This window comes from Onychostoma macrolepis, chromosome 09 (genome assembly GCF_012432095.1).
Source record: "Onychostoma macrolepis isolate SWU-2019 chromosome 09, ASM1243209v1, whole genome shotgun sequence".
In the NCBI taxonomy this organism is placed as follows: domain Eukaryota; kingdom Metazoa; phylum Chordata; class Actinopteri; order Cypriniformes; family Cyprinidae; genus Onychostoma; species Onychostoma macrolepis.
The window spans coordinates 32,632,064-32,659,288 of NC_081163.1; the positions used below are offsets into that span (position 1 = coordinate 32,632,064).

At 36.5% G+C, this 27,225-nt stretch overlaps 3 protein-coding genes across 8 annotated transcripts in view; 2 read left to right on the plus strand and 1 right to left on the minus strand.

Annotated features, from left to right (window-relative positions):
• Positions 1-14,325, plus strand: part of inpp4aa (inositol polyphosphate-4-phosphatase type I Aa) — a 27,987-nt gene extending 13,662 nt beyond the window's left edge. The window contains exons 3-24 of one of the 4 annotated variants that reach the window (XM_058786617.1): positions 1,211-1,255; positions 1,771-1,889; positions 2,031-2,147; positions 2,221-2,300; positions 2,426-2,534; positions 3,135-3,225; positions 3,697-3,844; positions 4,826-4,956; positions 5,066-5,170; positions 5,271-5,379; positions 5,754-5,771; positions 6,124-6,310; positions 7,708-7,926; positions 8,014-8,317; positions 9,081-9,113; positions 9,198-9,370; positions 10,584-10,707; positions 10,790-11,057; positions 11,813-11,910; positions 11,995-12,107; positions 12,273-12,427; positions 14,127-14,325. In XM_058786617.1, the coding sequence (XP_058642600.1) occupies positions 1,211-1,255; positions 1,771-1,889; positions 2,031-2,147; positions 2,221-2,300; positions 2,426-2,534; positions 3,135-3,225; positions 3,697-3,844; positions 4,826-4,956; positions 5,066-5,170; positions 5,271-5,379; positions 5,754-5,771; positions 6,124-6,310; positions 7,708-7,926; positions 8,014-8,317; positions 9,081-9,113; positions 9,198-9,370; positions 10,584-10,707; positions 10,790-11,057; positions 11,813-11,910; positions 11,995-12,107; positions 12,273-12,427; positions 14,127-14,259 (2,879 nt within the window). In that variant the 3' untranslated portion in view covers positions 14,260-14,325. The remainder of the gene's footprint in view (positions 1-1,210; positions 1,256-1,770; positions 1,890-2,030; positions 2,148-2,220; positions 2,301-2,425; positions 2,535-3,134; positions 3,226-3,696; positions 3,845-4,825; positions 4,957-5,065; positions 5,171-5,270; positions 5,380-5,753; positions 5,772-6,123; positions 6,311-7,707; positions 7,927-8,013; positions 8,318-9,080; positions 9,114-9,197; positions 9,371-10,583; positions 10,708-10,789; positions 11,058-11,812; positions 11,911-11,994; positions 12,108-12,272; positions 12,428-14,126) is intronic. The other 3 variants (XM_058786619.1, XM_058786618.1, XM_058786620.1) reach the window with 3 other exon arrangements.
• Positions 14,326-17,074: 2,749 nt separating this feature from the next.
• si:dkey-4e7.3 (uncharacterized protein LOC402865 homolog) lies at positions 17,075-22,955 on the plus strand. Of its 3 annotated transcripts, none has more exons than XM_058788138.1 (7): positions 17,075-17,403; positions 17,544-17,662; positions 19,162-19,346; positions 20,138-20,317; positions 20,404-20,515; positions 20,840-20,976; positions 22,595-22,955. In XM_058788138.1, the coding sequence occupies exons 1-7, from the start codon at positions 17,321-17,323 to the stop codon at positions 22,940-22,942; spliced, it is 1,164 nt and encodes a 387-aa protein (XP_058644121.1). In that variant the 5' UTR covers positions 17,075-17,320; the 3' UTR covers positions 22,943-22,955. The 3 variants fall into 3 exon arrangements, with proteins under 3 accessions (XP_058644121.1, XP_058644123.1, XP_058644122.1); XM_058788140.1 differs by having other exon boundaries at positions 17,552-17,662; XM_058788139.1 differs by lacking the exon at positions 17,075-17,403 and adding an exon at positions 18,398-18,744 and having other exon boundaries at positions 17,416-17,662.
• A 224-nt stretch (positions 22,956-23,179) lies between these two features.
• On the minus strand, positions 23,180-26,847 carry LOC131547514 (cytochrome c oxidase assembly factor 5). Its single transcript, XM_058788141.1, has 3 exons — positions 26,465-26,847; positions 26,097-26,180; positions 23,180-23,415 (listed from the first exon to the last, which is right to left on the minus strand). The coding sequence occupies exons 1-3, from the start codon at positions 26,564-26,566 to the stop codon at positions 23,374-23,376; spliced, it is 228 nt and encodes a 75-aa protein (XP_058644124.1). The 5' UTR covers positions 26,567-26,847; the 3' UTR covers positions 23,180-23,373.
• Positions 26,848-27,225: the final 378 nt, after the last annotated feature.

Genomic DNA, 27,225 nt, shown 5'->3' on the forward strand with positions numbered 1-27,225 from the left:
CAACGGTTTGAGTTAAAAATCTTCGTTTGTTTTCTCCTGAAGAAGCAAAGTCACCTACATCTTGGATGGCCTGGGCGTAAGCAGATAAACATCAAACTTTCATTTTTGGGTGAACTATCCCTTTAACTTTTGCCTGTAGGCCTACAAGAAGTTTATACCATAATGATCATTATGTCAGTGACACATAATCATGCACACATGGTGAGCTAATACATTTCTGTTTTAAAAAACCTTGCTTTGTTTTTAAACAAAGATATGAAATATGATTTTCTGTGGTAATAATTATAATGCCACAGGTGCTCTAAAAAGACCTTTAAGGGACAGTTCACTCAAAAATTTAATCACAAAATTAAATAGAATTTAAAAGGGATTCTGAAAGGTTTTAGTTCTGTAATATTTTATTTACCCTCATATTGTTCCAAACATGACTTTTTTCTTCTCAGGAACACAAAAGAAGATACTGATAAACTAAGCCTTTAAGTTGAATTTAACTGAAGGTTATTCACTGTTCAGATTTTAATTGAGAATTTATTTTTAAGTTTATTTAAATTTGTGATTCAATTTTAAAGTAATGTCCATTTTGAATTTAAAGAAATGTCAATTTGCATTAAAAACAATCATGTAACTGCTTAGATATTTAATAATAAATTGTATTTTTTCTTAAAGAGTAACATATGAACATGTTATCATACACACAAAATTATAAATACCATAATTATCAATAGATTCACATTTTTCCAATGTCAGTATTTATTTTTATATTTGTCTGAAAACAGTGTGGGGGATATTTTTCGATCATGTGTTTAATGGCTGTGATGATCAAAATAGAACTTATTCCTAATCAGTAGTAGAAATATATAGGAAATAAGATGCATAATTTATCTAAATCAATAATGTAATTATCATTTATGTTTTAATTTGTGTTATGACTAATAAAATTCCTCTGCTATGTGACTTTGTTGATTTTCTTAGATATACAGTTCAGTAAGTTTCTCTTTCTGTCATTCAAATTCAACATCCTGTGAGACGCATGGAGGCAATTCTTAAACTGAGAATTTTGCCTGATGCTGATTTTACCCAGACTAAGACTACACATCTCGCATCTCAACATTTAATAGAAAATTAACATTAAGTTTATATCATCTGCTAACATCTAATAAAAAGACTCAGCATTCATGTAAATTGTGTGTGGTGTTTCACGTGTGTTTAGGAAACAGTCAGGATCCTGATGAGCCGGTGCTTGAGTTCAGTCTGGGTGAGTGTCAGCAGTTCAGTCAATCATAAAGTGATCATGGTGCAGCGTTACCAAAGTTCATTTCAGTAATACAAAACCACCAAAGCTGATATCCACTTATCAGGATATGTGTGTATCAGTGAGGAGTCTTCACCTCATATTCTTCCTCCTTTTTTGGCTAATATACAGCCAATATAGCTAATATTAAATTGTTTATGAGCCTCTTAGCTCACATGCAAAAAAAAGAACGTTTATACAGCCAATCTAAAGAGCTGTTAAATCAAATATTTCCATTGTGGTAGGTGCACTGGGTTTTGTCTGTACTCTTTGGCAGTTGTAATACTTTTTCCATGATGAAACATCATGTTGATGGCAGTTAGCCACCTAGGCTTATTTGACATTTGTTTGTATGGCACTGTACATCACAAGAAACATTTCAGATGGTTGCTTACAAAGACTGGATTGTAATGCTACTATCTATTACACTTTTCTCCTTTCATGAGTAAAATACTGAATTGCTGTCCTTCTTTTCCCAGCGTGCAGTGAGCTGGTCACTCCATCACTGGACCGTAAGCCCAGTAGCTTTGTAGCAGTGAGCTGCACCACCCCTCCACAGGCGTTTTGGACCAAACATGCACAGACTGAAATTATAGAGGTGAGGATAAGTGCTATGATATTACTAGGGTTTGGAACATGTGGAACTATGTAGCATGTTAAACTGGCTCGAAAACCTTTTAAATATTAGATTTTGCATATTGAGCTGAATTTAATGCAGGCATTTTGCCTTTTTTCCTAGGGAACTAGTAATCCAATCTTCTTGAGCAGCATTGCCTTCTTCCAGGACTCTCTGATTACCCAGCACACTCAAATCAAGCTGTCTGTCTACGATGTGAAGGACCGCTCACAGGGGACTGTAAGACAGAAACCGCTATTCTTAACACTCTGCACTGTTTTTCTCAACCTCATAAACTCTCTTGTTTTATTAGATGTACCTGCTCGGTTCATCTATGTTTACAGTGAAAGAGCTGCTTCAAGACAAACACCACAGGCTACACCTCACTCTGCGGTATGTGAGATAAATATAGGTACAAAGCCGATGTGTAATCCCATAGCATAACGTTAGCACAGAATTTATTAGGAATTACAGGAAATGTAGTCTGACACCTATTTGTGGGCATTTCACTGGCTCAGATCAGCAGAGAGCGAGCGGATGGGTAACATTACCATCATCGCATGGCAGATAGAGGAGAGGAGAGACCAGCGAGCTCCTCTGGCACGTTCAGACACAGTTAATGGCAGGGTGAGTGCTTATGTACGCTGCTCTTCACATTATACATTAGTGGTCGACTGATTTGAGGTTTGGTCACTGTCCAAAACCAATATTTCAATTACTGATGGCTAATGTAATTATAAATAGCCATTGTTATTTTAGCATCAATCATAGTGTATTATATAGTATTTTATTATCATCATATAATATTATTGTATTTATTAATATTTTGAATGGGTTTTTTATTTTTATAGTTTCCATTTATTTTTTTTAAATATGTCTATATAGTTTTTATTCATTTTTATTTCAGTTTTAGTAATTTTAGTACTTCAACGTAAACTAAATGAAACTAAACAAATAATTGTATTTATATTAAATTGAATTTCAATAAATATTTATTTTATTTAAATTAATGAATGTTTTCTAATGGTTTAGGTTTAGTTATCAGTCCATGATAACAACACTGACTTTCAGTAGTAGTTTTTTTTTTTTTTTTTTTTAAAGAGAGAACTAGCACTTCTGTTAAAGAGACGAGAGTCTCTGTTTTATTTTGTACAACTGTGTCTATTTAAATCTCTGTCACAAAGAACATGACAATCTTCTGTATAATTGCTCTCATGTTTCTCACAGATGGTATTACCTGTTGATGAAAGTCTGACCGAATCCATGGGAGTAAAAGCAAAATCAGCATCCCTATGTAAAGACGCTCTTTTAAAGGCAGGTGAGTGTCTAATTTTGATGTCTATATACAAACAAATCTTAATTACTGCAGCTACATTCCATCTGGAAGAAGCAGTTTATTTCTGATGTGCCCTTCTTAACTAAACCAATGAGCTGTAGCCTTCACTTCCTGCTGTGAAGAATCATGAATGCCACAAGCTGTGAAAGAGGTTCTGAAAACTGTTCCCGCAGCCATTAAAATAGTGGTTTAAGGCAACAAATGAAGAGATTGATGTGTTCTTTAAGTTTAAGTTCTGCTTCAATAAAGTGCTGCACCACTCAACATGAACACTGAAAACAGTTTTCACCCAGAAATTGCGGTAACAGTTACAATAAGGTTTCATTTGTTTAAATCACTTATTAATCTTAGTTACAAATGAATGCTTCAGTAAATGCAGTAAAATGCAGCTGATGTTCTTTTCCATGCCTCTCACATTGATTGATTGATTGATTGATTGATTGATTGATGCAGTGTTTGGAGGCACTATTTCACGGATGTACCGATTTCCCACGACTGATGGAAACCACCTGCGTGTCCTGGAGCAGATGGCAGAGAGCGTGCTCTCCCTGCACATACCGAGACAGTTCGTCAAACTACTGCTGGAGGAAGATGCTGCCAGGTAAATGCAATTCACTGTTAGTGCTCATGTTCTGAATGACTCTTTTGAAAGCTACAATAAAAACATACTGCAAGTTTCATACCTCAAAGGTAACGGAGTCCCCAGTTTAAAATATGAGTTTTTGTTTTCCACACTTCTGAAACATCAGGATTAAAAGAATAGGTGACCCAAAAATTCAAATTTGCTTAATTTCCACACCTTCAGACCATCCAAGATGGAGATGAGTTTGTTTCTTCATCTGAACATATCTGGAGAAATTTAATATTCCATCACTTGCTCACCAATGGATCCTCTGCAGTGAATGGGTGCCGTCAGAATCAGAGTTCAAACAGCAATAATTCACAAGTAATCCATTCAACTTCAGTCCAATTAGCGTCTTGTGAAGGAGAAAAAAAAATCTGCCTGTTTGTAAGAGTCCATAATTCATAATAATGCTTCCTCCAGTGAAAATGGCCATCCTGTTTTCCTCCAGCGTATTTGTTTAGAACTGTTTTGGGCTCTTTGGGTCTGTGCATATTTCTCTCCTGATTCAGACGAGACAACTTTTTACTGGAGAAAGCATGTTTTAATTATGTATTTGTTTCTCACAAACATGCAGAGTTGCACTTCACAAGACATTCATTGATTGTGGATTACTTGTGGATTGTTGTGATGTTTTTATCAGCTGTTTGGACTCTCATTCTGACGGCACCCATTCACTGCAAAGGATCCATTGGTGCGCAAGTGATGTAATGCCAAATTTCTCCAAATCTTGAATGGCCTGATGGTGTGGAAATTTTCAGCAAATTTTCATGTTTGGATGAACTTACTCCATTTAAGAATTGGTCAAGACTCGCTTTTGTGTAGCACATTGCATTTTGACAATGTGGAAATTACATTGATTCTAAATAGCAAGACTGAAGCACTGTGAATTAAATTTAAAAACATTAAATTTATAAATAAGATTTTATTCTATTGCTGCACATTTCTGTCTGCACACAGGGTGTGTGAGTTAGAAGAGTTGGGTGAGTTGTCCCCCTGCTGGGAGAATCTGCGGAGACAAATCATCACTCAGTACCAGACTATCATCCTCACCTATCAGGAGACTCTCAATAATTTACATGAATACAAGGGTAAGTGTTGTGGCACCTGCTCAACCCCAAAGAAGAAGCGAGAGTGCTATAATTAAAGGTGACTTCAACATTGTATTTATCCGATTCTTTTTACTCTACTATCCATCAGGTCCTTCCTTCAAATCTAGCACTCTGAAAGGAGAGAAAAAACTAGAGTTTATACCTACAAACCTCCACGTTCAGAGGATGAGAGTGCAGGGCGAGTCCGGCTATGGTGAGATACCTATGATCAATATTTGCATTTCAACATTGAAATTCTTCTGTATTCTGTCAAAATGGCTTGGTCTTCACGTAACGTATATATCTCTGAACAGATCGCACATATGACGTGGTGACCACTGGGGCACCTGCAGCACATCATCAGGGCTTTAAGGGCAGCGGATTGAGGAAACTCATTCAGAAATTTGAGGAAGCCAAAAAGCAGTAAGACTTTTTATTAATAAATTGGTGACCAATATGAATCCATTGCTCTGCTTGTTTGTATCAGGCAATTGTGAGATGTAAACTCTCAACTGTGAGGAAAAAAAAAGTCAGAATTGCGAGATAAAAAGTCACAATTACCTTTTTATTTTTTTTATTCAGTGGTGGAAAAGGGCTTCCATAATAAACTCATAATCATATCATAATTGCAAAAAAAAGTCAGAATTGTGAGAGAATTTTTATTTATTTTTTTCATTCTGTGGCAGAAATAATGTTCCATAGAGCAGAACTTTTTAATATATGAATATTTTATTTCACATTTATCTCATGACTGCGATTGTAATGAGTTGACTTTATGTTGTTTGCTTTCCGATCAGTTCAAGTGAGGGTGAAGGGTGAGTTTCAGGGTTGTTGACCATTTTTCCAGTCATTTTCATATGTGGTTGTGTTTCATCTTGTTTATGATCGGTCAGGGTCGAGTCCTTTACTTCACTTCCATTAAACGTAAAGGATCTTTCTTGTTTGCACCAACATTTGTGTTTTTAGAGATGATGTATTAGCACAAAACTACTCTCCCACTCCATCCAATTATGTGCACTTGGCATTTGTGTACGTGCTTGTATATCACGCCATCTCATTTGCAGTGTAGTCAACTTGGTCACAGCTTGTGCAGCTGAACAAGTGATTACAAATGGGGAATTGGAGAATATGTTGTTGTTTTGTTTTTAATAGTCTGTCTCGTTTCAGTGCCGGGGAATTGGCTCCAGTTTCTATGCGGTACCAGCCACAGGATGTTTTGAAAGCTAAAGAAATCATTTCCCATATCAACACTCTGAAGACGCAGGTCAGCTACTACACTGAGCGGCTGTCCCGCGCTGCCAAAGAGCGCTCAACCAATGCACTTGAGAGGACCCTCGCTATCCTCACAGACAAGGTGAGAGGATTTGCATGAACCATTTACAGTCTGTTCACTGCCCATCTAATGCATATTTCTAGGGGTGCTCCGATTGATCGGCTACCGATCATTATCGGCAGATAATCGCTTTGGGATGTTTGATCGGCGGTCTCTAAAAAGGCCGATCTCAAAAAAGTGCATATTTTTCCGCGCTCATCATGTTAACGGATCAGAGCGTTAACACTGCATGCGGTTGCGTTCTGGTAGTGCGTAACTTTTATTCAATTTATAGTTATATTTAAAAATTATTTCATTATTATAACTCTATTATTTAATTTTGTATTAACTTAAATTCTATATATTATTATAATTCTATTATTGTGGTATGATATACAGTAAAACCAAAATGTATTCAGACACCTTCAACATTTTTCACATAATCACAGTTTATTCGCTATAGTTTAGAAAATGGTAATACAATATGACAAGAACTCAGAGTTAAACTGTGTCTGGACAAATTCATCTTGATAATGTCAGATAACTTTGATAGAAATGTATGTAATGAATCAGGTTGAATAGCTGTCAGCTGTTAAATTTAAGTACACAATTAGATAATACCAATTTAGGTCGAGCAGTTACCAAGCAATGCTTAATTTTGTTCAGTCTGTGGTGTAAAAAGTTCGCATTAGCAATTAAAGAAAAACATGGTCAGGTCAAAGTGCCTGAATAATTTTTGCTCCCAACTGTTTATCAATTTTACTGGTAGTCCACTGTATGAAGAATTTTTGGGTGTCACAGTTTACTTCATATTGCTATCCTCACTTACATAAATGAACTATAGGCCCGGTTTCACAAACGGGGCTTAGCTTAAGCCAGGACTAGGCCTTAGTTAAATTAAGATAATTAAGCAACTTTTACAAAAATGCCTTAGAAGAGCACAATAAGGTGTGCATCTTGACACAGAACAATGACACTGACATATTTTAAGATATGTCAGAGCAAGATATTTTCAGTTGAGACAGCACAAACATGCATTTTAGTCTGGGACTAGCTTAAGCCTTGTCTGTGAAACCAGGGGATAGTGTCCTGCACCCACTAGTAAAAAAATATATAATATATTGAATATGACTATTTATGAATCACCATTAATCAAAGCTTCTGAAAGATTATATCCATTATTCCACACTTATTAACATAATCAATGTAATGTATGTTATTTGTTTTGTAAAGTCATAGAAATGCTATTTCGGATTTTATATTTGGATTTCAATATATTTATTGTAGATTCCATTTACTATTTAAGGTTGCTTCTGAGAACCCCAGGGATTTGAAAAGCGTTCATTAATGAAAGCTATTTCTCATGCACAACAGATCTACCAAGTAAAAGCTGTTGAGGTCCACTTAATGATTAAGTGCAATCTCTGTGTCTCTCTCAGACACGGCAGCTGGTGACAGTGTGTGACAGTAAGCTGCTAACTGCAGCTATCCAGGCACTAGGTGCTGCACGCCCAGAGTTCATCGCCTCCAGAGGCTCTCCGTCCACCCATGACACTGAGCGCGTGGTCCTGAGGAGTGACCAGGGCTCTCCACAGGCCAAATGGAGCGGGAAAGGGAACAGAGCATCCATGAACTTAAACTGGCAGGAGGAGGAGTGGGTAAGATTCAGAGACTGACATTATTTTTTTTCTCATGAATTTACCTAGAAATCTGCAAAAGCTGATATTTTTCTGTTTCTGCTGCAGGAAAAGATCTGGCTGAATGTGGATAAGAGTCTGGAGTGTGTGATCCGCTGTGTGGACAGGCTGCTGACGAGAGAGCGCTCGCAGAGCGACAGCAGTGAAGACGTCTTCCTGTCTGACCAGCAGGCCGACACCAGCAAGAGAGGTAGCCAGGGCAATGCGTTCTGGATCAACCCTGGTGACGGTCGCTCCATCCCCCTGACCTCATCACACCCTCTTTCAGCTCAGTCCACTTCACCATTATTACCACCCTCCTCATCACTCTTACTGAACCCTGCATGCCCATCTAGTCCTAACACTCGCTCCTGTAGGTTCCACCCTGTTTTGATTCCTTTTAGAACTGCTCAAATAGCACAGAAGCTTTCAGTTTTACATCCTCTTAATTCTGTACGCCATTCAAAATCGAATGTGCCACATTTCTGCTTAGTATCTCTGACTTTCAACCATCAATCTTTTTTGAAAAAGAGCTATGCTTTAGCATGATTTTAAAACAAATACTTATTATGGAAATAATATCGATGTATTTTTTTGATATGCATGTATATGCTAACAAACCAAAAATGTGACCCTGGACCACAAAACCAGTCTTAAGTCGCTGGGGTATGTTTGTAGCAATATCCAAAAATACATTGTATGGGTCAAAAGTATCTATTTTTCTTTTATGCCAAAAATCATTAGGATATTAAGTAAAGATCATGTTCAATGAAGATATTTTGTAAATTTCTTACTGCAAATGTATCAAAACTTAATTTTTGATTAGTAATATGCATTGCTAAGAACTTCATTTGGACGACTTTAAAGGTGATTTTCTCAATATTTTGATTTCTTTGCACCCTCAGATTCCAGATTTTCAAATAGTTGCATCTCAGCCAAATATTGTCCGATCCTAACAAACCAATAGCTTATTTATTGAAAAAAATTGACACTTAAGACTGGTTTTGTCGTCCAGGGTCACAAATGACAAGATTTCATAAAGAGTTTTCAGATCTACTCTACCGTTGGCTTTAAAAGTAATTAGTATTGGCACCGTTGTCTTTAACAACACTTATTCTCTCTCTGTCCCGCTTTAGACGGCAGTCCCAGTGTTGAAGGCTCCTCTCCTGGTAAGCCTCTCAGTGCAAACTATTTGTATCAGCTGCAGTTTTCTGAATGTTCCTGACATTAGCTGTCTGTGTTTATGGCTCTAGGTGAATGGAGTGAAGCTCTGTATCCTCTCCTGACCACTCTGAATGAGTGTGTAGCAATGATGAGCGACAAAGCCAAGAAGTCCATGGTGTTTCTACTGATGCAAGACACCGCTCCCACTATCGCCATGAGTTTGTCACTACAGTACCGCAGAGATGTGGTTTTCTGTCAGACAGTTAGTACAGACTACTTAAAGAGATAAACATAATTTTATTGCCAGTTATAAGCAGGCCCACATAGAATGTGTTCTGTAGAAAGTTCCAGTGATTTCCACAGAAATGAGAAACTCCTCTCAGTTATCAAATTCTGTGAATCATTACATTTGTTAAACATTTCAGCTAATTTGATAGTGTTCAGCTACCAATAAGGGTATAGCTGAACATTTTACAATGTTTTAAATTGGTTTCATTAAAAATGAATCATTCTGTCAAGGCCTGTCTATACACAAACAAATATTTTCTGATATACTTTAAATATATTTCAAAATATACAAATAAATGGTACCAAAAAAGTATATTGCTAATATAGACTATAACATTTACATAAATATATTTAATAAGTGTTTCTCATTTGTATTTCCTACTAAATATTTATTTATCAATCTAAATATATTTTTATTGTTCAAACAGTTTATTTTAAAAATATATATATATTTATTTAACCAAAATGTATTTTAAGATTGGAAATGTATTTTTCTGCTGCTTTAAGTATTGTTATAATATATTTTGCAATATATTAAACCTTTAAATTTAAAGGTTTAAACTAAATATATTTTCAATTTGATATTTTCTTAAGCTGTGCTGTGTACAATATTTATTTAACATATATTTGAAATACACTGTGGCCATAAATAATTTGGTAACACTTTACAATAAGGTTCATTAGTTAACTACATTAGTTAACATGAACTAATAATGAACTGCACTTATACAGCATTTATTAATCTTTGTTAATGTTAATTTCAACATTTAATAATACATTATTAAAATCTTGTTAACATTAGGTAATGCACTGTGAGCTAACATGAACTAACAATGAACATCTGTATTTTTATTAACTAACGTTAGCGAAGATTAGTAAATACAGTAACAAATGTATTGCTCATGGTTAGTTCATGTTAGTTAATACATTAACTAATGTTTAACTAATGAACCTTATTGTAAAGTGTTACCAATAATTTTTTTTTTTTTTTTGCCATATGGGTGTTTACACCATAAATCATTTTTACAGAGGTTGGCAAAAATTGATTTGTGTGTTTTTCGTATTGAAAATGGTTCTGCTTTCAGAGTACTCTACAAAACACTTTAATAATGCAATTTCCCAAGCTGACTGTGAAAGTGAAAGTGAATATCCATATCCATTCTAATAATATACATATTTCTTTGTAGCTGACGGCCCTGATCTGTGGTTTTGTGATAAAATTGAGGAACTGTCTAAGTGACAGCGGCTTCCTCAGACAGCTCCACACTATTGGCTTACTGGTCCAGTTTGAGGGGCTGCTGAGCACCTATGGTAAACATACAAACACATTTCAATTCATCTTGCACTTATGTATGCACTTATGTGAACTCTGAGCTCTTCTTTCGTCTTAAAGGGGAGGAACTCGCCATGTTGGAAGACATGAGTGTAGGCGTCATGGACCTCCGGAATGTCACCTTTAAAGTGACCCAGGCGACCTCCAGCTTCAGCCCCGACATGCTGCCTGTCATCACGGGCAACAGAGATGGGTTTAACGTGCGTGTTCCTTTACCGGGGGTGATGTTTGATGTGTTACCACGGGAGATCCAAAATGGGATGCTGCTGCGAGTTCAGCCGGTATTGTTCAATGTAGGAATCAATGAGCAACAAACGCTAGCGGAAAAGTAAGTGTATGAATTAAATATACTTTCTACTTCTTTGTATGGACTGATTTGTTAACACTGGGTCTCGTTCACTAATAATTGCATGGATTATCAGTATTTATACGCACAGGAAAACTTGCATAAGCACATGAATTCATTCTTAATCTCGTTCTAATGTTAGTGAATTTGGAGTATTATAAATGAACAATTGTGTGCCTAAGGTTAGTTATTTGCATAAAACACGCCCAGAACATCTCTTCCACACAACCTTTCCTTTACAGCCTTATGTCACTCTCAGAAAACACATGACGCTCTCTTTTTTTAAAAAACAGTTCAAACACAATAAACATCATTTACACACAATCAGATTGCAGAGATCTCATTAGCCAGCTGTAGCTACACATGCAATTTTGTGGTTTTATGATTTTATGAGAGGAACCTCACAGCTTGAGCTATAACGCAGCTTTTCTTACTCTTTCAGTGTATAAAATTAAATATACAGTTTAAAGATGAAATATCTATGAATAAACTTTAATCTTAATGCGTCATCCAAAGTGTGTGAATTTTGTGTACGGAAGGTTTAAGTTGTTCCTTTTTGTGAAATCCTTTGTATGCAGATTTAATGCACAATGTGTGTGTATACAACGCGATATTTACCTCTTCAGTTATTCATACAATGTAATTCATTGGACTGTCAATATACATTTCTGTATTCAGTATACTTTTCAGTGTACAATATACATTTTAGTAGTCATATTCCTTTTGTATTTCCCTAGGTTTGGAGACACGTCGCTGCAGGAAGTAGTGAATACGGAGAGTCTAACTCGTCTTACCTCCTATTATGACCAGTTTAAAGAAGTGCTGCCTGAAGACTGTGAGTCCTAAACTCTCTCCTATACTGCGCATGTTGGTAGATGGTTTATGTCGGTCCTAACCAGTTGAATGACTCCATCTATAGGTCTGCCCCGCTCTCGCAGTCAGAACTGTGTGCCTGAGCTACTCAAGTTCCTCAGTCAAAATGTTAATGCCAGGAAGAGCAAGAACGTGGACATCCTGTTGCAGACAGCAGAGGTACAGTGATCTAACATTATTCTTATGTTCTCTTGCATCTATACTGAAACATGGGAAATCACAATTCAGTTTGTTTTTGATTCACGGAGCTACGATCTAGTGAACTCCTTGTAATAGTTTGAATGCACCTTACCAGGATGATATCTTCCTCACTTGTTTTGTCAGATTTGTCGGCGTCTGAACGGTGTGCGTGTGACCAGCTGCAAGAGTGCGAAGGATCGTACGGCCATGTCGGTGACCCTGGAGCAATGTCAAATCCTCCAGCAAGAGCACTGCATGGCCCCGCAGGTCTTCACACAGGCTTTGGACTGTATGCGCAGGTGAGACGACAATTTACAGTTAGGGATCGTATTCACACATTAAGGCCTGACCACACCAAGGACAATGACTATAACGCTGATGATAAAGCAGGGTTTCTGCAGGTCAAGAGAAGCCTTAATTCAAATGTTCACAAATTAAGGCCTTAAATCAGGGGTGTCAAACTCAGTTCCTGGAGGGCCGGAGCCCTGCAGAGTTTAGAGTCAACCCTAATTAAACACACCTGATCCAGCTAATCAAGTCCTTCAGGCTTATTTGAAAACTACATGGTTTGTGTGTTGCAGCAGGGTTGGAACAAAACCCTCCAGGAACTGAGTTTGACACCCCTGCCTTAAATCAAAGTAGAAAGTCTTAAAGTGTCATGAAACCCCCCTGTTTCCGCACTGGTCTTTCACACCTTGGCTGTGAAAAAGACTCCAGAAATGGGTGTGTAAAACTGTGGAGAAGTGGGAGTGTAGAGGGTGCGAAGAGGGGAGAAAACAACCAATAAAACACCCTCATTGTACAGACAAATGAACATTCAAATATCTTTAAAACAGAAAGAATAAAGTTACTTTTTGTTTACTCTTCTTTGTATTTTCAGTCTGTATCATTTGCTGTGTATTACAATAATCCGTTGTGTCATCGCGTTCATGATCAGACGAGCCGCAGCTGCCGCTTTATAATATTTGAATACATATATTAAATATTGTTACGCTCTTTTTTACAGAGATGAACGGACTGTTAGCTCTTTCATCAGATTTGAATTCTCTGCTGTAAGACGACCTCATGCATAATACAGCGCAAGAGTTCATTCTCATGAGTAATACTGTTATAAGCTCAGAAAACCGATAACGTAGAAGACGTGTTCTCTCCAGCCACGGCAGCCGATCACCACTCCAGATTAACGCATATACGTCACTTTTCGTGAGGCTCAACTTTGCTTTTTGAACAGGAGGAATGAAATTGCTTCAAAAAATTAAAAAATAACCACTTTTACCTTAATAATAGACATAATGAGTGCTAAAGTTGTTTTCACTGATGTGCAACCTGTTCATATATGTTAACATCTCGAAAAACATGTTTTAGGGTTTCATGACACTTTAAAGTCATAAAGTCATGGCATTAAAAGTTGCCTGCACTGCACAAAAACATTATCTTCCACAGTATTTTTTTGTTTGTTTGTTTCTTTCTTTCTTTTCCAGTACAAATACAGGATGTAAAATCAAAATACATTTACTTGAGATGCAAAATTAATATACTGTACGAGTTTTCTGAGAAATGGAAGAAAATTAAATGAGTTTATGTTAAGAAACAAGAAAAAATGCCTGTCAATGTGATATTTTAAGAGCCTTTTTAAGATTTTTTTTTTTTAACTCGCTGCACTTCGATTCATTTCTCATAAAACAAGCCTTCATATGTCATTTTGCTTCTCAAATAATGTATCTTGATTTTTGAATCTTTGGGCATTTGCGCTTGAAAACAAGACAAAAATACAGGGGACTTGTGATCAGAAGTTACCATATCTCGATCAAATATTGTCCTATCCTAACAAACCATACATCTATGGAAAGCTTATTTATTCATGCTGTAGAAATCTCAATTTTGAAAAATTGACACTTATGACTGGTTTTGTGCTCCAGGGTCACGTATAGTTATAGTTCTTGTTATAATTATTGTTTTTGGTGTGATGGGCCTTTTCTCTATCCCTCTGTTCAACAGCGAGGGCTGCAGGCGAGAAAACACCATGAAAAACGTTGGCAGCCGCAAATACGCTTTCAACTCCCTCCAGCTGAAGACTTTCCCTAAACAGTACAGACCACCAGAGGGCACCTTCGGGAAAGTGGAGACTTGAACTGAAAGCAGTCTGCTGTTCTGGCCCACCGCGACTAGAACTGCATGTTTCTCCTCGTTCGCTTTACTTTAACACCACATATCTGAAGGAAAGTTTTATTATGCACAGTCATGCTGAATTACGCACTGGTTATCATCCAGATGGCAATGTTAATATTTCTACATCCCCAACCTCTTGTCTCTGAGAAGAAAAGAGATAGGGAAAGAAAATCACTTGAAGAGAAATGAGTAGCTTGCTTGTTTATTGCACTGAAAAGCAGGTAAGAAGGCCTGACTCTTAATACTTAAAAAGACACACACAAAAACAAGACACTGATGATTTCATTTATCAGAGAATTTCCCAAATAACATTTTTCAGTACTTTCCAGTACCACACTTGGTCTTTGTACTAAAATACAAAGTTCAAAATCAGCACTGAAGCAAAGCTGTGTTTTATCATCCTTTAGATTGTATTTAAAGTTCAGTAGGTTAAAGGTCATGTGTATGTGCTGTGATATAGTAGATGATTTGTTCCTAAATCATCCAGTTTTAAGATCTATAAGGAAAAGTTAAGCTGTTAAGTTAGAGAATCCATGCACCTCAAAGTTCACCCTCACTTCATTTAAAGTATACACAATACTAGCTGCCTTAAGAGAGTCCACCATTGGTTAAGATACATATGTAGATATTTCTAATCTGTGTATGACTATTTGTGATGTGGCAGATTATGTTTTATTTATTTACAGTAAGACTCTCTCTTTACGAAAGTGTTAGTGCTTTAATGCAGGCCTTTACCCTCCTGACTGTGCATTGTACGGGTTGTAGAGTTTAAGAGGACAAGCTTCCTCATACTGTTGCCAAGCACAGCTAGTCTCTGTACAGTGAGCATAACGTGTGAATATACATTCTTTGTAAGGCAATATGTGAGAAGACACTATTATGTTCATTGACCGTTTGTATGTTTTCATAGTCCAATGTTTCTTTGTAGGACATTTATATTAGATGATATGAATGTCAGTACTGATCTAACAAGGAGCACTGCTGCAACTGGTCCTGAAATGTGAAGAATATTTCCTGCAGTCTTTTGTTTTTGTAAAGCAGAGGGATGCATTTAGACTATTTATTTTATTGTAATAGTTATACGAAAACCATGATAGGCATTGCATCATAAAAGACTTAAGACTAACTCTACATGTAATGATCATCAGCCTTTGTCTCTGCACAAATAAATACACAAATCAACTGTAATTTCTGGTTTGTATATTGCAAGATTGAACAACTGAAAGCTTGTATTTGCAACTTGGGAGACAAGAGCATGGGTCTTAACCTCTGCTGAAATGATTATTATTTGCAATTCTTTAAAAACCAGATGCACTGCATGGAAGGTAGGCTACAATTGTTATTTAAGTTTACACTTAATTATTATTTTTAATAAATGTACATGTAATTATTTTACCACTTGGTAAAAATCATTTTATTTTCATTTTTATGTTCATAGTTTATCCTCTATTGTAAGTGCTAAAGCACTGCTATGTTGTAAGAGCATGCTGCCCTATTGGTCTTACAGTGTCTCTTTTTTTATTTTTTAATGTATGCTCAAATACTTTGCTGTACAAAATGCCTCTCTCTTCCCTCCAAACATACAGCTTTAAAATTAAAATCACATGCCAGATTAAACCTCAAGCTTCTTTATTGCTTTGTTCACTATACATAGATACAGGACCGTGATCATACCTAATCATATAAATAATGTTTATTTATTCAAATTGTATTTAGTATATGATCCACAGGGATCTGGGAATTTGCTGGGTGTTATGAATATGATGACTATATATCTTGTGTGCACAAAGTTCTCAAAAGTTTGTACAAATGGAGAACAAGTCATTCTGTTTCATGACTTAATAACTAAAACAAAACAAAAAAAAACGTTGTATGTGTTCTCAATGTACGAAAGCTGTGAGCTCATAATTGAAGTGTTTACTTTGTTGTAGTTCTACAAAACTTTGCACATTAGAGTTTAAACAGTACTTTGGACTTACCAAATTTGAGCTGGAAGTGACATCTTCACACTCGTTTGAAACTGACCCATGACTGCCATCCTATAACATTCAATCCATCTCATTTAAAAAGTCTTACATGCAGTGACAGCACAATTGTGTGTACTTATTTTTATTTTATTTTTTATTTTTTTGTTTAACAGTGCCACATGAGCCATGGTGCTTGGACCCCAATGATTATATAATAATATATATTATGGAATATATAATGGAATATTAGATGGTTCAGTATAACAGTAGCCTATTTTCACTATAAGCATCCTTCAAGGGGCGCTCAAAGAGCTCCATTCAATTTAAAAAAGTTTTTTGTTTTTGTTTTTTCTACAATATCTTATAAAAAAAATAAAAGTAAATTAAAACTATTACTCCCGAAACTTATTACCTGACATACAAAAGGAAATCCCCCCACCAAGCTCTGGAAAGCAATGAAATAGAAAAGTTTTAATCTTAAAATCGCACTGTGATTGGGCCACCATGGTCAGCGCTGGGAAAAGCACCAGGTGTCACGTGACAACAGCGGCGCACACATGTGACTGAAGTCTGCGAATCGGTTCTTTTGAACAGTTATTTTCGAAGAACCGGTTCAAAAATATTCAGCGTTTACGTCAAACCTGGACACGTGGAGTGGAATATTAAACCTTACAATAAAGCCATATGCAAGCACACTGTATTTTAATCTTACTGTTGATTAAAAAAGGTCCTCGGTTTAATCCGAAAATCCGCTCCGGCCGAATCAGTTCACCGTTCTTTTTGCAGTCAGAACCATGAATCGAAAAAGATCTGATTCAAACGAACGATTCATGAATCCCGACGGACAACGCTAATGTGGACAATAATATAATGCATTTTAATGACTGAGTTAAAAAAAAAAAAGTTAAAAATAAAGTTAACAATGCTAATATAAGATAATTATTATTTCGACCCGATGTGCATGAACAACATCGGTGTCCAGTCTACTACCCGCTGATATTTCTATGCTCCAAGATCAGTCGATTACACGGAGTGCACGCACACTTTCTTGTGCATATGTTCTCTTCCGCGCTGTTTAGATGTACTTTCAGAGGAGTGTTTCTTAGAAGACAACGGACTGGTGGATTAACCAAGACTCGGTAAGCATTTCTTTTGTGTTGGCTGTGAGTGGGCTATCCACATACAGTATGTCTTATAACATGGCGAGCCCTACAATCTAAAATACGATTTTAATCGAAAAACGTGGTATAAATCATGTTGCGTAATTAATTACCCAAAGCTCCAAAGGTCCTCCTACAGATAAACCCCTCTACCAAGGATACCAAGAGCTCGCGACTGCATCACACAGCTTTCAAGAAACTAGCACGAGCACCTACAACCAGCGACACTTCTCTACAGGTGAGAGACCTCATTCATGCATGTAGTTACTAATCTACTAATTAGTCATTTGGCTGACTAATGTACTGATTATTAATGTATTACTAATGTACAGTTATAACTGGGACAGTCCTTAGTATTATCTGAAATGTCTTTCGCAAGGGCTCAAAACCTAGTGGGATTTGAATATGTAACTTTCATAACAGGCTTCACCACCAAGTGTTGTTAACTGAATATACAGGTGCATCTCAATAAATTATAATGTCGTGGAAAAGTTCATTTATTTCAGTAATTCAACTCAAATTGTGAAACTCGTGTATTAAATAAATTCATTGCACACAGACTGAAGTAGTTTAAGTCTTTGGTTCTTTTAATTGTGATGATTTAGGCTCACATTTAACAAAACCCACCAATTCACTATCTCAACAAATTAGAATACTTCATAAGACCAATAAAAAAAAAACATTTTTAGCGAATTGTTGGCCTTCTGGAAAGTATGTTCATTTACTGTATATGTACTCAATACTTGGTAGGGGCTCCTTTTGCTTTAATTACTGCTTCAATTCGGCATGGCATGGAGGTGATCAGTTTGTGGCACTGCTGAGGTGGCGTGGAAGCCCAGGTTTCTTTGACAGTGGCCTTCAGCTCATCTGCATTTTTTGGTCTCTTGTTTCTCATTTTCCTCTTGACAATACAATACTTGGTCAAGCACACCAACACCATGGTCATTTAACCAACTTTTGGTGCTTTTGGCAGTGTGAGCAGGTGCCAAATCCTGCTGGAAAATGAAATCAGCATCTTTAAAAAGCTGGTCAGCAGAAGGAAGCGTGAAGTGCTCCAAAATTTCTTGGTAAGCAGGTGCAGTGACTTTGGTTTTCAAAAAACACAATGGACCAACACCAGCAGATGACATTGCACCCCAAATCATCACAGACTGTGGAAACTTAACACTGGACTTCAAGCAACTTGGGCTATGAGCTTCTCCACCCTTCCTCCAGACTCTAGGACCTTGGTTTCCAAATGAAATACAAAATTTGCTCTCATCTGAACAGAGGACTTTGGACCACTGGGCAACAGTCCAGTTCTTCTTCTCCTTAGCCCAGGTAAGACGCCTCTGACTTTTGTGGCTTACCCTCCTTGTGAAGGGTGTCAATGATTGTCTTCTGGACAACTGTCAGATCAGCAGTCTTCCCCATGATTGTGTAGCCTAGTGAACCAAACTGAGAGACCATTTTGAAGGCTCAGGAAACCTTTGCAGGTGTTTTGAGTTGATTAGCTGATTGGCATGTCACCATATTCTAATTTGTTGAGATAGTGAATTGGTGGGTTTTTGTTAAATGTGAGCCAAAATCATCACAATTAAAAGAACCAAAGACTTAAACTACTTCAGTCTGTGTGCACTGAATTTATTTAATACACGAGTTTCACAATTTGAGTTGAATTACTGAAATAAATGAACTTTTCCACGACATTATAATTTATTGAGATGCACCTGTAATTGTTGTCATGTCATTGTCTAGAGGCCAGCATGAAGAAATTGCTTGTGGACGTGGACTGTGGTGTGGATGATGCTCAGGCTATCATGATGGCTTTGGCAGCACCTGGTGTGCAGATCCTGGGCATCACCTGCGTTCAGGGCAACACTTCAATAGACAATGTCTGCAAGAACGTCCTGCGTGTCCTGAAAGTGTGTAAGCATCAGGAGGTGAGAAGCTCCCATATGCCATATCACAATGAGATGGATATTTCTTTTGTATTGTGCAGTCATACAATATTCATATTTATTTAGAAATTACAAGAATTATTGTAAATAATTGATTGCATGCTTTTTTTATGTAGAGGTATTTCTAAGAGCACATACTTTGACCCTTTGGTTAGAGGAGAGGTAGTATTTCCAGCAAGTATCGTGCAATGTTTGCATAACTTTGAAACCTGGAAAAATCAGTGTATGAAATACTGGGGAACAAAAAGGGGAAAGACAGGGCTACAAATGAGAAATTTCATGCTGTGAGCATAGAAAAAAATTGAAATATTAGGGAAGTTTAAATGTGTAATTTGAACAGTAGCAATGTATTTATTTACTATTGTTGCAATCATGAGTTTACATGCACTTGCAGAATCTGAAAAATGTTAGTTTTAACAAAATAGGATCCTGGTGGAAATAATGCAGAGTACTGTTAATATGTAGTGCATGACTGTCATTCAGTATAATTGAAAGACTTGTTTATCTCTGAATGAGAAAAACACTCGAGACTTGTGTTTGTGATGTAACAATGTTACAGAATCAGAAACCTTACATTGCGATTTGAATGATCTGGTTTTCTGTATGTTCACGATTACATATCCTCTTATAATTCTAGCTGTTTGCAGAGAGACTTTGAGCTAAATAACTCCAAGAATAATGTTACTTGCTGCACAGTAATGCATTGTTGTCCAGCACATGACAGCCATTACAGCATAATTAGCATAATTGATTGTGTCTCTGAATTGCTTTAGATTCCTGTATTCCGTGGAGCGACTAAAGCGCTCTTGGAGCAGACCGTCAGCGCTGGAGAATTTCATGGCAAAGATGGACTCGGAGACGCCCCGGACCCCGACGCTCCTGATTTGGATCTGGTCCAGAAAGAGGGCGCCGTGTCAGCCATGATCCGAATAGTTAATGCGAATCCTGGAGAGGTCTATATGATTATATGTTATGAAATATAAGTGGAATGATCTTGCATTTCCTGAATTTTATCATGTGCTGTTCCTGTTTCTCTAAGGTGTCTTTAGTGGCCACGGCTCCGCTGACAAATGTGGCTTTGGCAGTGAAACTTGACCCCTCATTTCCCCAGAAACTCAAAGGCCTTTACATTATGGGTGGCAATACAGACTGTGAGTCACTAATACTTACTTTACATATACCATGTTATCAGAATAGGACTGGACAATAAATACAATATTAGAGCTGGTAGGTTTGATTCATTCCAGTGAATTAGTCTAAAGTGACCATTTAGATTAATGTTCTGAGTAAATCTTTAAGTTAGTGTTTAGTAAAAAACAGACTTTCTCCCAGCAGCAATGTAATAATGCAATATTGCCAGCCCTAAACCAGAATCATTTGTACACTAAGTGCAAATCAGTCTGATCTGCACTGCCTTTTTTTATATTTTTAATGCAATTAAACCAGGTTAGAGAATAACATCTGTTCATCTTTAGCTCGTGGGAACACCACTGTGTGTGGAGAGTTCAACTTTGCAGCTGATCCTGAAGCAGCATATATTGTTCTGAATGAATTCATTTGCCCAGTTTACATTGCAACCTGGGAGTTCACCTGTCGCAGTAAATTACCCTGGGTGAGATTCGCATTTCTAAACATTATAAGAATATACAGGTGCATCTCAAAAAATTAGAATATTGTGAAAAATTATTATTTTTTGTAACATTTCAAAAAGTGAAAGTCATATATTCTAGATTTATTAAATGTAAAGTAAAACATTTCAAAAGTTTTTTTTGTTTTAATTTTGATGATTAGAGCTAACAGCTCATGAAAGTCAAAAATCCAGTATCTCAAAATATTAGAATATTTACATTTGAGTTTTATTAAATGACCATCCTTACAGTATAAATTCCGGGTATCTCTAGTTCTTTGAAACCACAATAATGGGGAAGACTGCTGACTTGGCAATGGTCCAGAAGACAATCATTGACACCCTCCACAAAGAGGGTAAGTCACAGAAGGTCGTTACTGAAAGGGCTGTTCAACTTTACAGAGTGCTGTATCAAAGCATATTAAATGCAAAGTTGACTGTAAGGAAGAAATTGGGTAGGAAAAGGTGCACAAGCAACAGGGATGACCGCAAGCTTGAGAATACAGTCAAGCAAAGCCGATTCAAACACTTGGGAGAGCTTCACAAGGAGTGGACTGAAGCTGGAGTCAGTGCATCAAGAGTCACCACGCTCAGACGTCTTCAGGAAAAGGGCTACCAAGCCACTGAAACAGAAACGTCAGAAGCATCTTAACTGGGCTAAGGAGAAAAAGAACTGGGCTATTGCTCAGTGGTCCAAAGTCACCTTTTCAGGTAAAAGTAAATTTAGCATTTCATTTGGAAATCAAGGTCTGGAGTCTGGAGAGGCACAGAATCCAAGCAGCTTGAAGTCCTGTGTGAAGTTTCTGAAGTCAGTGATGATTTGGGGTGCCGTGCGTCCGCTGGTGTTGATCCATTGTGTTTTATCAAGTCCAAAGTCAATGCAGCCGTCTAACAGGAGATTTTGGAGCACTTCATGCTTCCATCTGCTGACAAGCTTTATGGAGATGCTGATTTCCTTTTCCAGCAGGACTTTAGCACTTGCCCGCACTGCCAAAACCACTTCCAAGTGGTTTGCTGACCATGATATTACTGTGCTTGATTGGCCAGCCAACATGCCTGACCTGAACCCCATATGGAATCTATGGAATATTTTCAAGAGAAAGATGAGAAGCAGTCAATCCAACAATACAGACGAGCTGAAGGCTCAATAGTGCCTCAGCAGTGCCACAGGCTGATCGCTTCCATGCCACACCTCACAGATGCTGGAGTTTGTGCTAAAGGAGCCCCGACCAAGTATTGAGTGCATAAATCAACATACTTTAAAGAACTTGAACTTTTCTGTTTTGCAAATCCTTTTTTTTTTTTTTTAATTGATCTTAGGAAATATTCAAATATTTTGAGATACTGAATTTTTGACTTTTATGAGCTGGAAGATGTAATCATCAAAATTAAAACAAAGAAACTTTTGAAATGTTTTACTTTACATCTAATGAATCTAGAATATATGACATTTTAACTTTTTGAAATAAGTTACGAAAAAAAAGAACTTTTTCACGATATTCTAATTTTTTGAGATGCACCTGTACATAGATGATTATGTATAATGTAAATACAACTGTTGGTGGTTTATACATTCCTGAATATCTGCACACGTCTGTTTCAGGAGTTCTGTGACGGTTGGCTGGCTCAGGACACAGATAAAGCTCGGTTTATGAAGCAGATCTTTAAGCACAGCATGGAGTCCAGCCACAGCGAGAGGGTTGAGAAGGAGCTGGTGGATGGGCAGGGATTCATCTCCTGTGATTCTTATGCCATGGCAGCAGCCATAGACGACACGTATATCACTGAAACTGAACACAAAGCCGTCACTGTAGAGCTGGCGGGGAACTGCTGCCGGGGAATGATGGTTGTTGATCACCTCGATATCCTGAAGAAGACTCACAAAGTCCGTATCTTGAAGAAGGTGGACTTGGAGAGGTTTAAAGTGCTCATGATGAACGCTTTGAAATAAATGCTCATTGGCAGCCATGTCTGGAATGATCTTACTATATTTTTATAAACATCTTTGTGGAAATTTTTTGCTACTGGCTACTTCATCAATTTCACTTTTTAACAAAATCATAAAACCATTCACACAGAAACAACAGGCACCTGTTGAATGAGATATAAATTACATTTTGATAAAGAAACTACTAATATTTTAAATATTTTTATCTTTTGTGGATCCAGTGATTTTATGATCTGATCATTCAGAATTGGAAATCTGTTTTATTTTATGATTTCTGGTGTTGATGCAGTTCATTTTGTTCATGAACTGCATCATGAGTCATTGACAACTATTTTTCACAAGACAAGTTTGCTTAAAAAGCATAGTATTTACACATTTGAGAGCACGTCTTGTGATTTTGTTACAAAACATGTTATACACATTGAAGGTGTAATTCAGTATCCCTTTCGGCCTCGGAATCGAGATCGGGTGTCCAGCTATAATAAAAGGAAAAGGAAAGAGCTTTTATTATACAGTAAAGACATTCTGACATTATCAGTCTGACTTGTTAGCATGTGAACTTGGCGTTAGTTGGTTTAAAACCGAGCTCTGTTGAGATTTATACATCTGAAAGCTGAATAAATAATCTTTCCATTGATGTATGGTTTGTTAGGATCGGACAATATTTGGCCGATATACAACTATTTGAAAATCTGGAATCTGAGGGTGCAAAAAAATCTAAATATTGAGAAAATCACCTTTAAAGTTGTCCAAATGAATTCTTAGCAATGCATATTACTAATCAAAAAAAAAAGTTTTGATACATTTACGGTAAGACATTTACTAAATATCTTCATGGAACATGATCTTTACTTAATATACTAATGATTTTTATTAAGAAAAATCCATGCAGTGTATTTTTGGCTATTGCTACAAATATACCCCAGTGACTTGAGACTGGTTTTGTGGTCCAGGGTCACAAATTACTGATAAAAAGTTACCTAAAATAAAATATACCAAAAAAAAAAAAACTTCATTTAAGATAATTGCCATGGCACCATTTCTCATTTTCTTTTAGTTTGACTTAATGTACTAAAACTGAAATAAAATAAATAAACTAAATAGACATATTAGCGGGGGGAAAAAACAAAAAAAATTACAAAAACAACAAAATTAATCAATTTTAGAATGAATATGAAAATGGAAAATATAAAAATGGAAACGAATTCAAACTACGACAGTATCAATGATACTAAAAACTCATGCCACAGTACAGATGGTAATACCATGGTACTGAAAGATTACCACATCTGTGCATCACAGTATTCTAAAGATTTTTTTTTTTCTTCTTGTACCTTAAATAGTTTTTTTTAATGACAGCCACCACATATTTACTCCATACATATATACACATATACACATATATATATATATATATATATATATTTATATTTATTTATTTATGTAAGTAATAAACGAGAGAAATAATTATATATTGGGATGATAGAAAACATTGGATAGAATGTATTTGAATAAATATTTGTATAACTCATTATTGATCATTATATCTAAAAAATAAATAAATACATAAAATAACTTGAATTCGGACTTTGCTGTTAATTGACATTAATTTAACAACTGGCAGGGTTCCCTGTATGGTTTACATCATTTACATTGACATAAACTGTACATTAGGGCTGCAACTAACGATTATTTTAATAATCGATTAATCTGTCGATTATTTTTTCGATTAATCGATGAATCGGATTTTTTTTTTAAAAACTAAAGAAAAGCATTCATTTCCAACCCTTTATTCAAAAACAGAACTAAAATCTTTAGAAAATGCACAAACATGTTGCTCCTTGAACATCCCTGAGCTGTTATAATAAAAATAAAATAAAAATGGACTAACACAAAAAAACATACACATGTATGCTTTACATCTGCCACATATATAGACTTTTTTGGGGGGGGGGTGCAAAAAATTAAATAATTTAACAACACTGCGTCGTTAGCGTTGGTATTGTATCAGACACTTGCACTTAACATTATATGAAAATCAAGCTCAATGGAGTTAATAATGTTTTTGACCAGAGAATGACGGAGATGGAGTGTTTTGTCTGTCATTAGAACGGCTGTAACTGTTATCTGAAGCAGCAAGTGCATTATGCTTTCATCAACTTTTACAGGTTATATAACTTTGATTGTAGCTATATGGGCGCATAGTTTTTTCTTGTTGTTTAATACACTTGGCCAAAATCTCAAATTAAGCGCTTATGCACATAATGCACAGGATATTTAAAACGTATATAGACAGCAAATAACTAATTCTTCTCCACTCTTCAAACACACAAAAACATTATCCTTTACTGACATAGTGTTTGAGTAAAGAAAACGCTGTACTATTCAAACACCAATTATTTATTCACCCTTGCAGTGGATAAAAGCAGAGATCTCATCTTCTCCAGGCTGTGCGCGGCGCGTCAATCTGAACGGAGGCGGGGTGAAGGTACGAGGTCTCGCTGAGAGCTTGATGATCCAATGGCGTTACGAAGTTTTACTGACAAGTTATTTTAGTGCTTATCAATGGTTTACTATTTTTAAAACTCTGATTTAAAATAATAAAAACGAATTATAAGCGACTCAAGTTTGGATAATTTTTCACAGCACCTGACTGGGCTAGGGTATGGCAACTGCATACTCTGCCATACGCAAACGCCGCCCCTGCTCCCACACCTTGGATGACTTGGGTCGCACGGATTTCTCTGCCTCCGCCATGTATCTTTCCTCTACCTCCGCTCGTTTTTTTTATTTTTTTATTTTTTCACTTTTTTTTTAAATTTTTTATTTATGAGGCGCCAAACTCTGCTACCATCCGTGCGCGAGAGAGACCGAGTGTGTTCACTCCGCTCCGCGCTCAACTAAAGTTTTTTTTTTTTTTTAATAATCAAACGTCTCCGCGTCGCGCGACACAACGAATCGATTATGAAATTCGTTGCCAACGCTTTTAGTAATCGATTTTTATCGATTTAATCGATTCGTTGTTGCAGCCCTACTGTACATTGTTCAGAACCTAATCTAATCAAGAGCTAGTAACTCAAATAAATTTGAAAAATCTGTATCAACACATGTGGATTTCAGAAAAAAGTGCATAATTTATTTAAACAGCAGTACTGACCATGGATCTCTTGCATTCAAAGAAAGACACTTGCAAGCCTTTGCAATGTCCTTCCTTCAGACACTCACTGGGCTTCTTACCGTCCTGTGACACAACAGAGACAATTTCACTATATGTGCCATTATAATTCTATAATTATCAGTCTCATTATTGATTATCCAGCCAATGAGCTTTAACTGCATATCAGAAATACGCTGTTTTATAAAACAAGTTTACCAAATAAGCCAGGCCTATTTCAGTTAGTCTGACTTATTGTCACGTGATTTGGATCATGCACTGTTTTTAACAACAAAAACTACAACAATAATCAATGTTGTGAGGCAGGATAGATCTGTCAGGCCGATGGTAATACATAGTCCTGACATTACCTTCACTACACAGTCATGCTGAAGGAGACAGGCTTTGAAATCTTCTCTTACGCCAGCGCAGGCGCGGCCATCCTCCTCTTTATCCTCGTAATATTTGGGCATTATGTTGAGCTTTCATCCGAGCAAGTTTAAGCGAAATATGGGTTGAGGAATGTGGCAAAAAACACAACAAGCTATGGATAAGTCGAACGTGAAATTATTATGAAAGCGGCCATGTTACGTCTGACGTACATAAGGAAGTGGAACGGAGGTGCATTGTGGGAATTGGAGTTCACAAATGTTCCAATTGTTCGCGCTTACAAACCTCAGCACTGCTGCAAAGATTTCATTGAATACAGTGTTAAATGACGGAATTTTATACTGTCAACCATTATGTATCGATTTCAATCATTTATTATATTAAGTACTCATATAGCAGTGTGAAGCATTTATATTGACCAGAAGATGGCACTAAAATAATACTTTTGTAGTATAATATCAAGTTTACATTGGTCCCTTGAGATTTGGGCAAAGCTTAAACATATCATTGCTTTAGATATATTGTGTCCAAGTTTGAACAATTTCTTGGAACATGTTGGAATCGTTGTCTCACTGTAAAGATGACTGGCATTTTGTTGGTAAATGCTGGTTGGTTTGATATTTCCATTCCAGATTTAATGTAATACAACTCTACACTCAAAAATATTTAGGCCTACGTTTAAGATTTGTGTATTTGAATTGCATAAAATTTATATCATTTTGAATTACAAAGTTTTAACAAA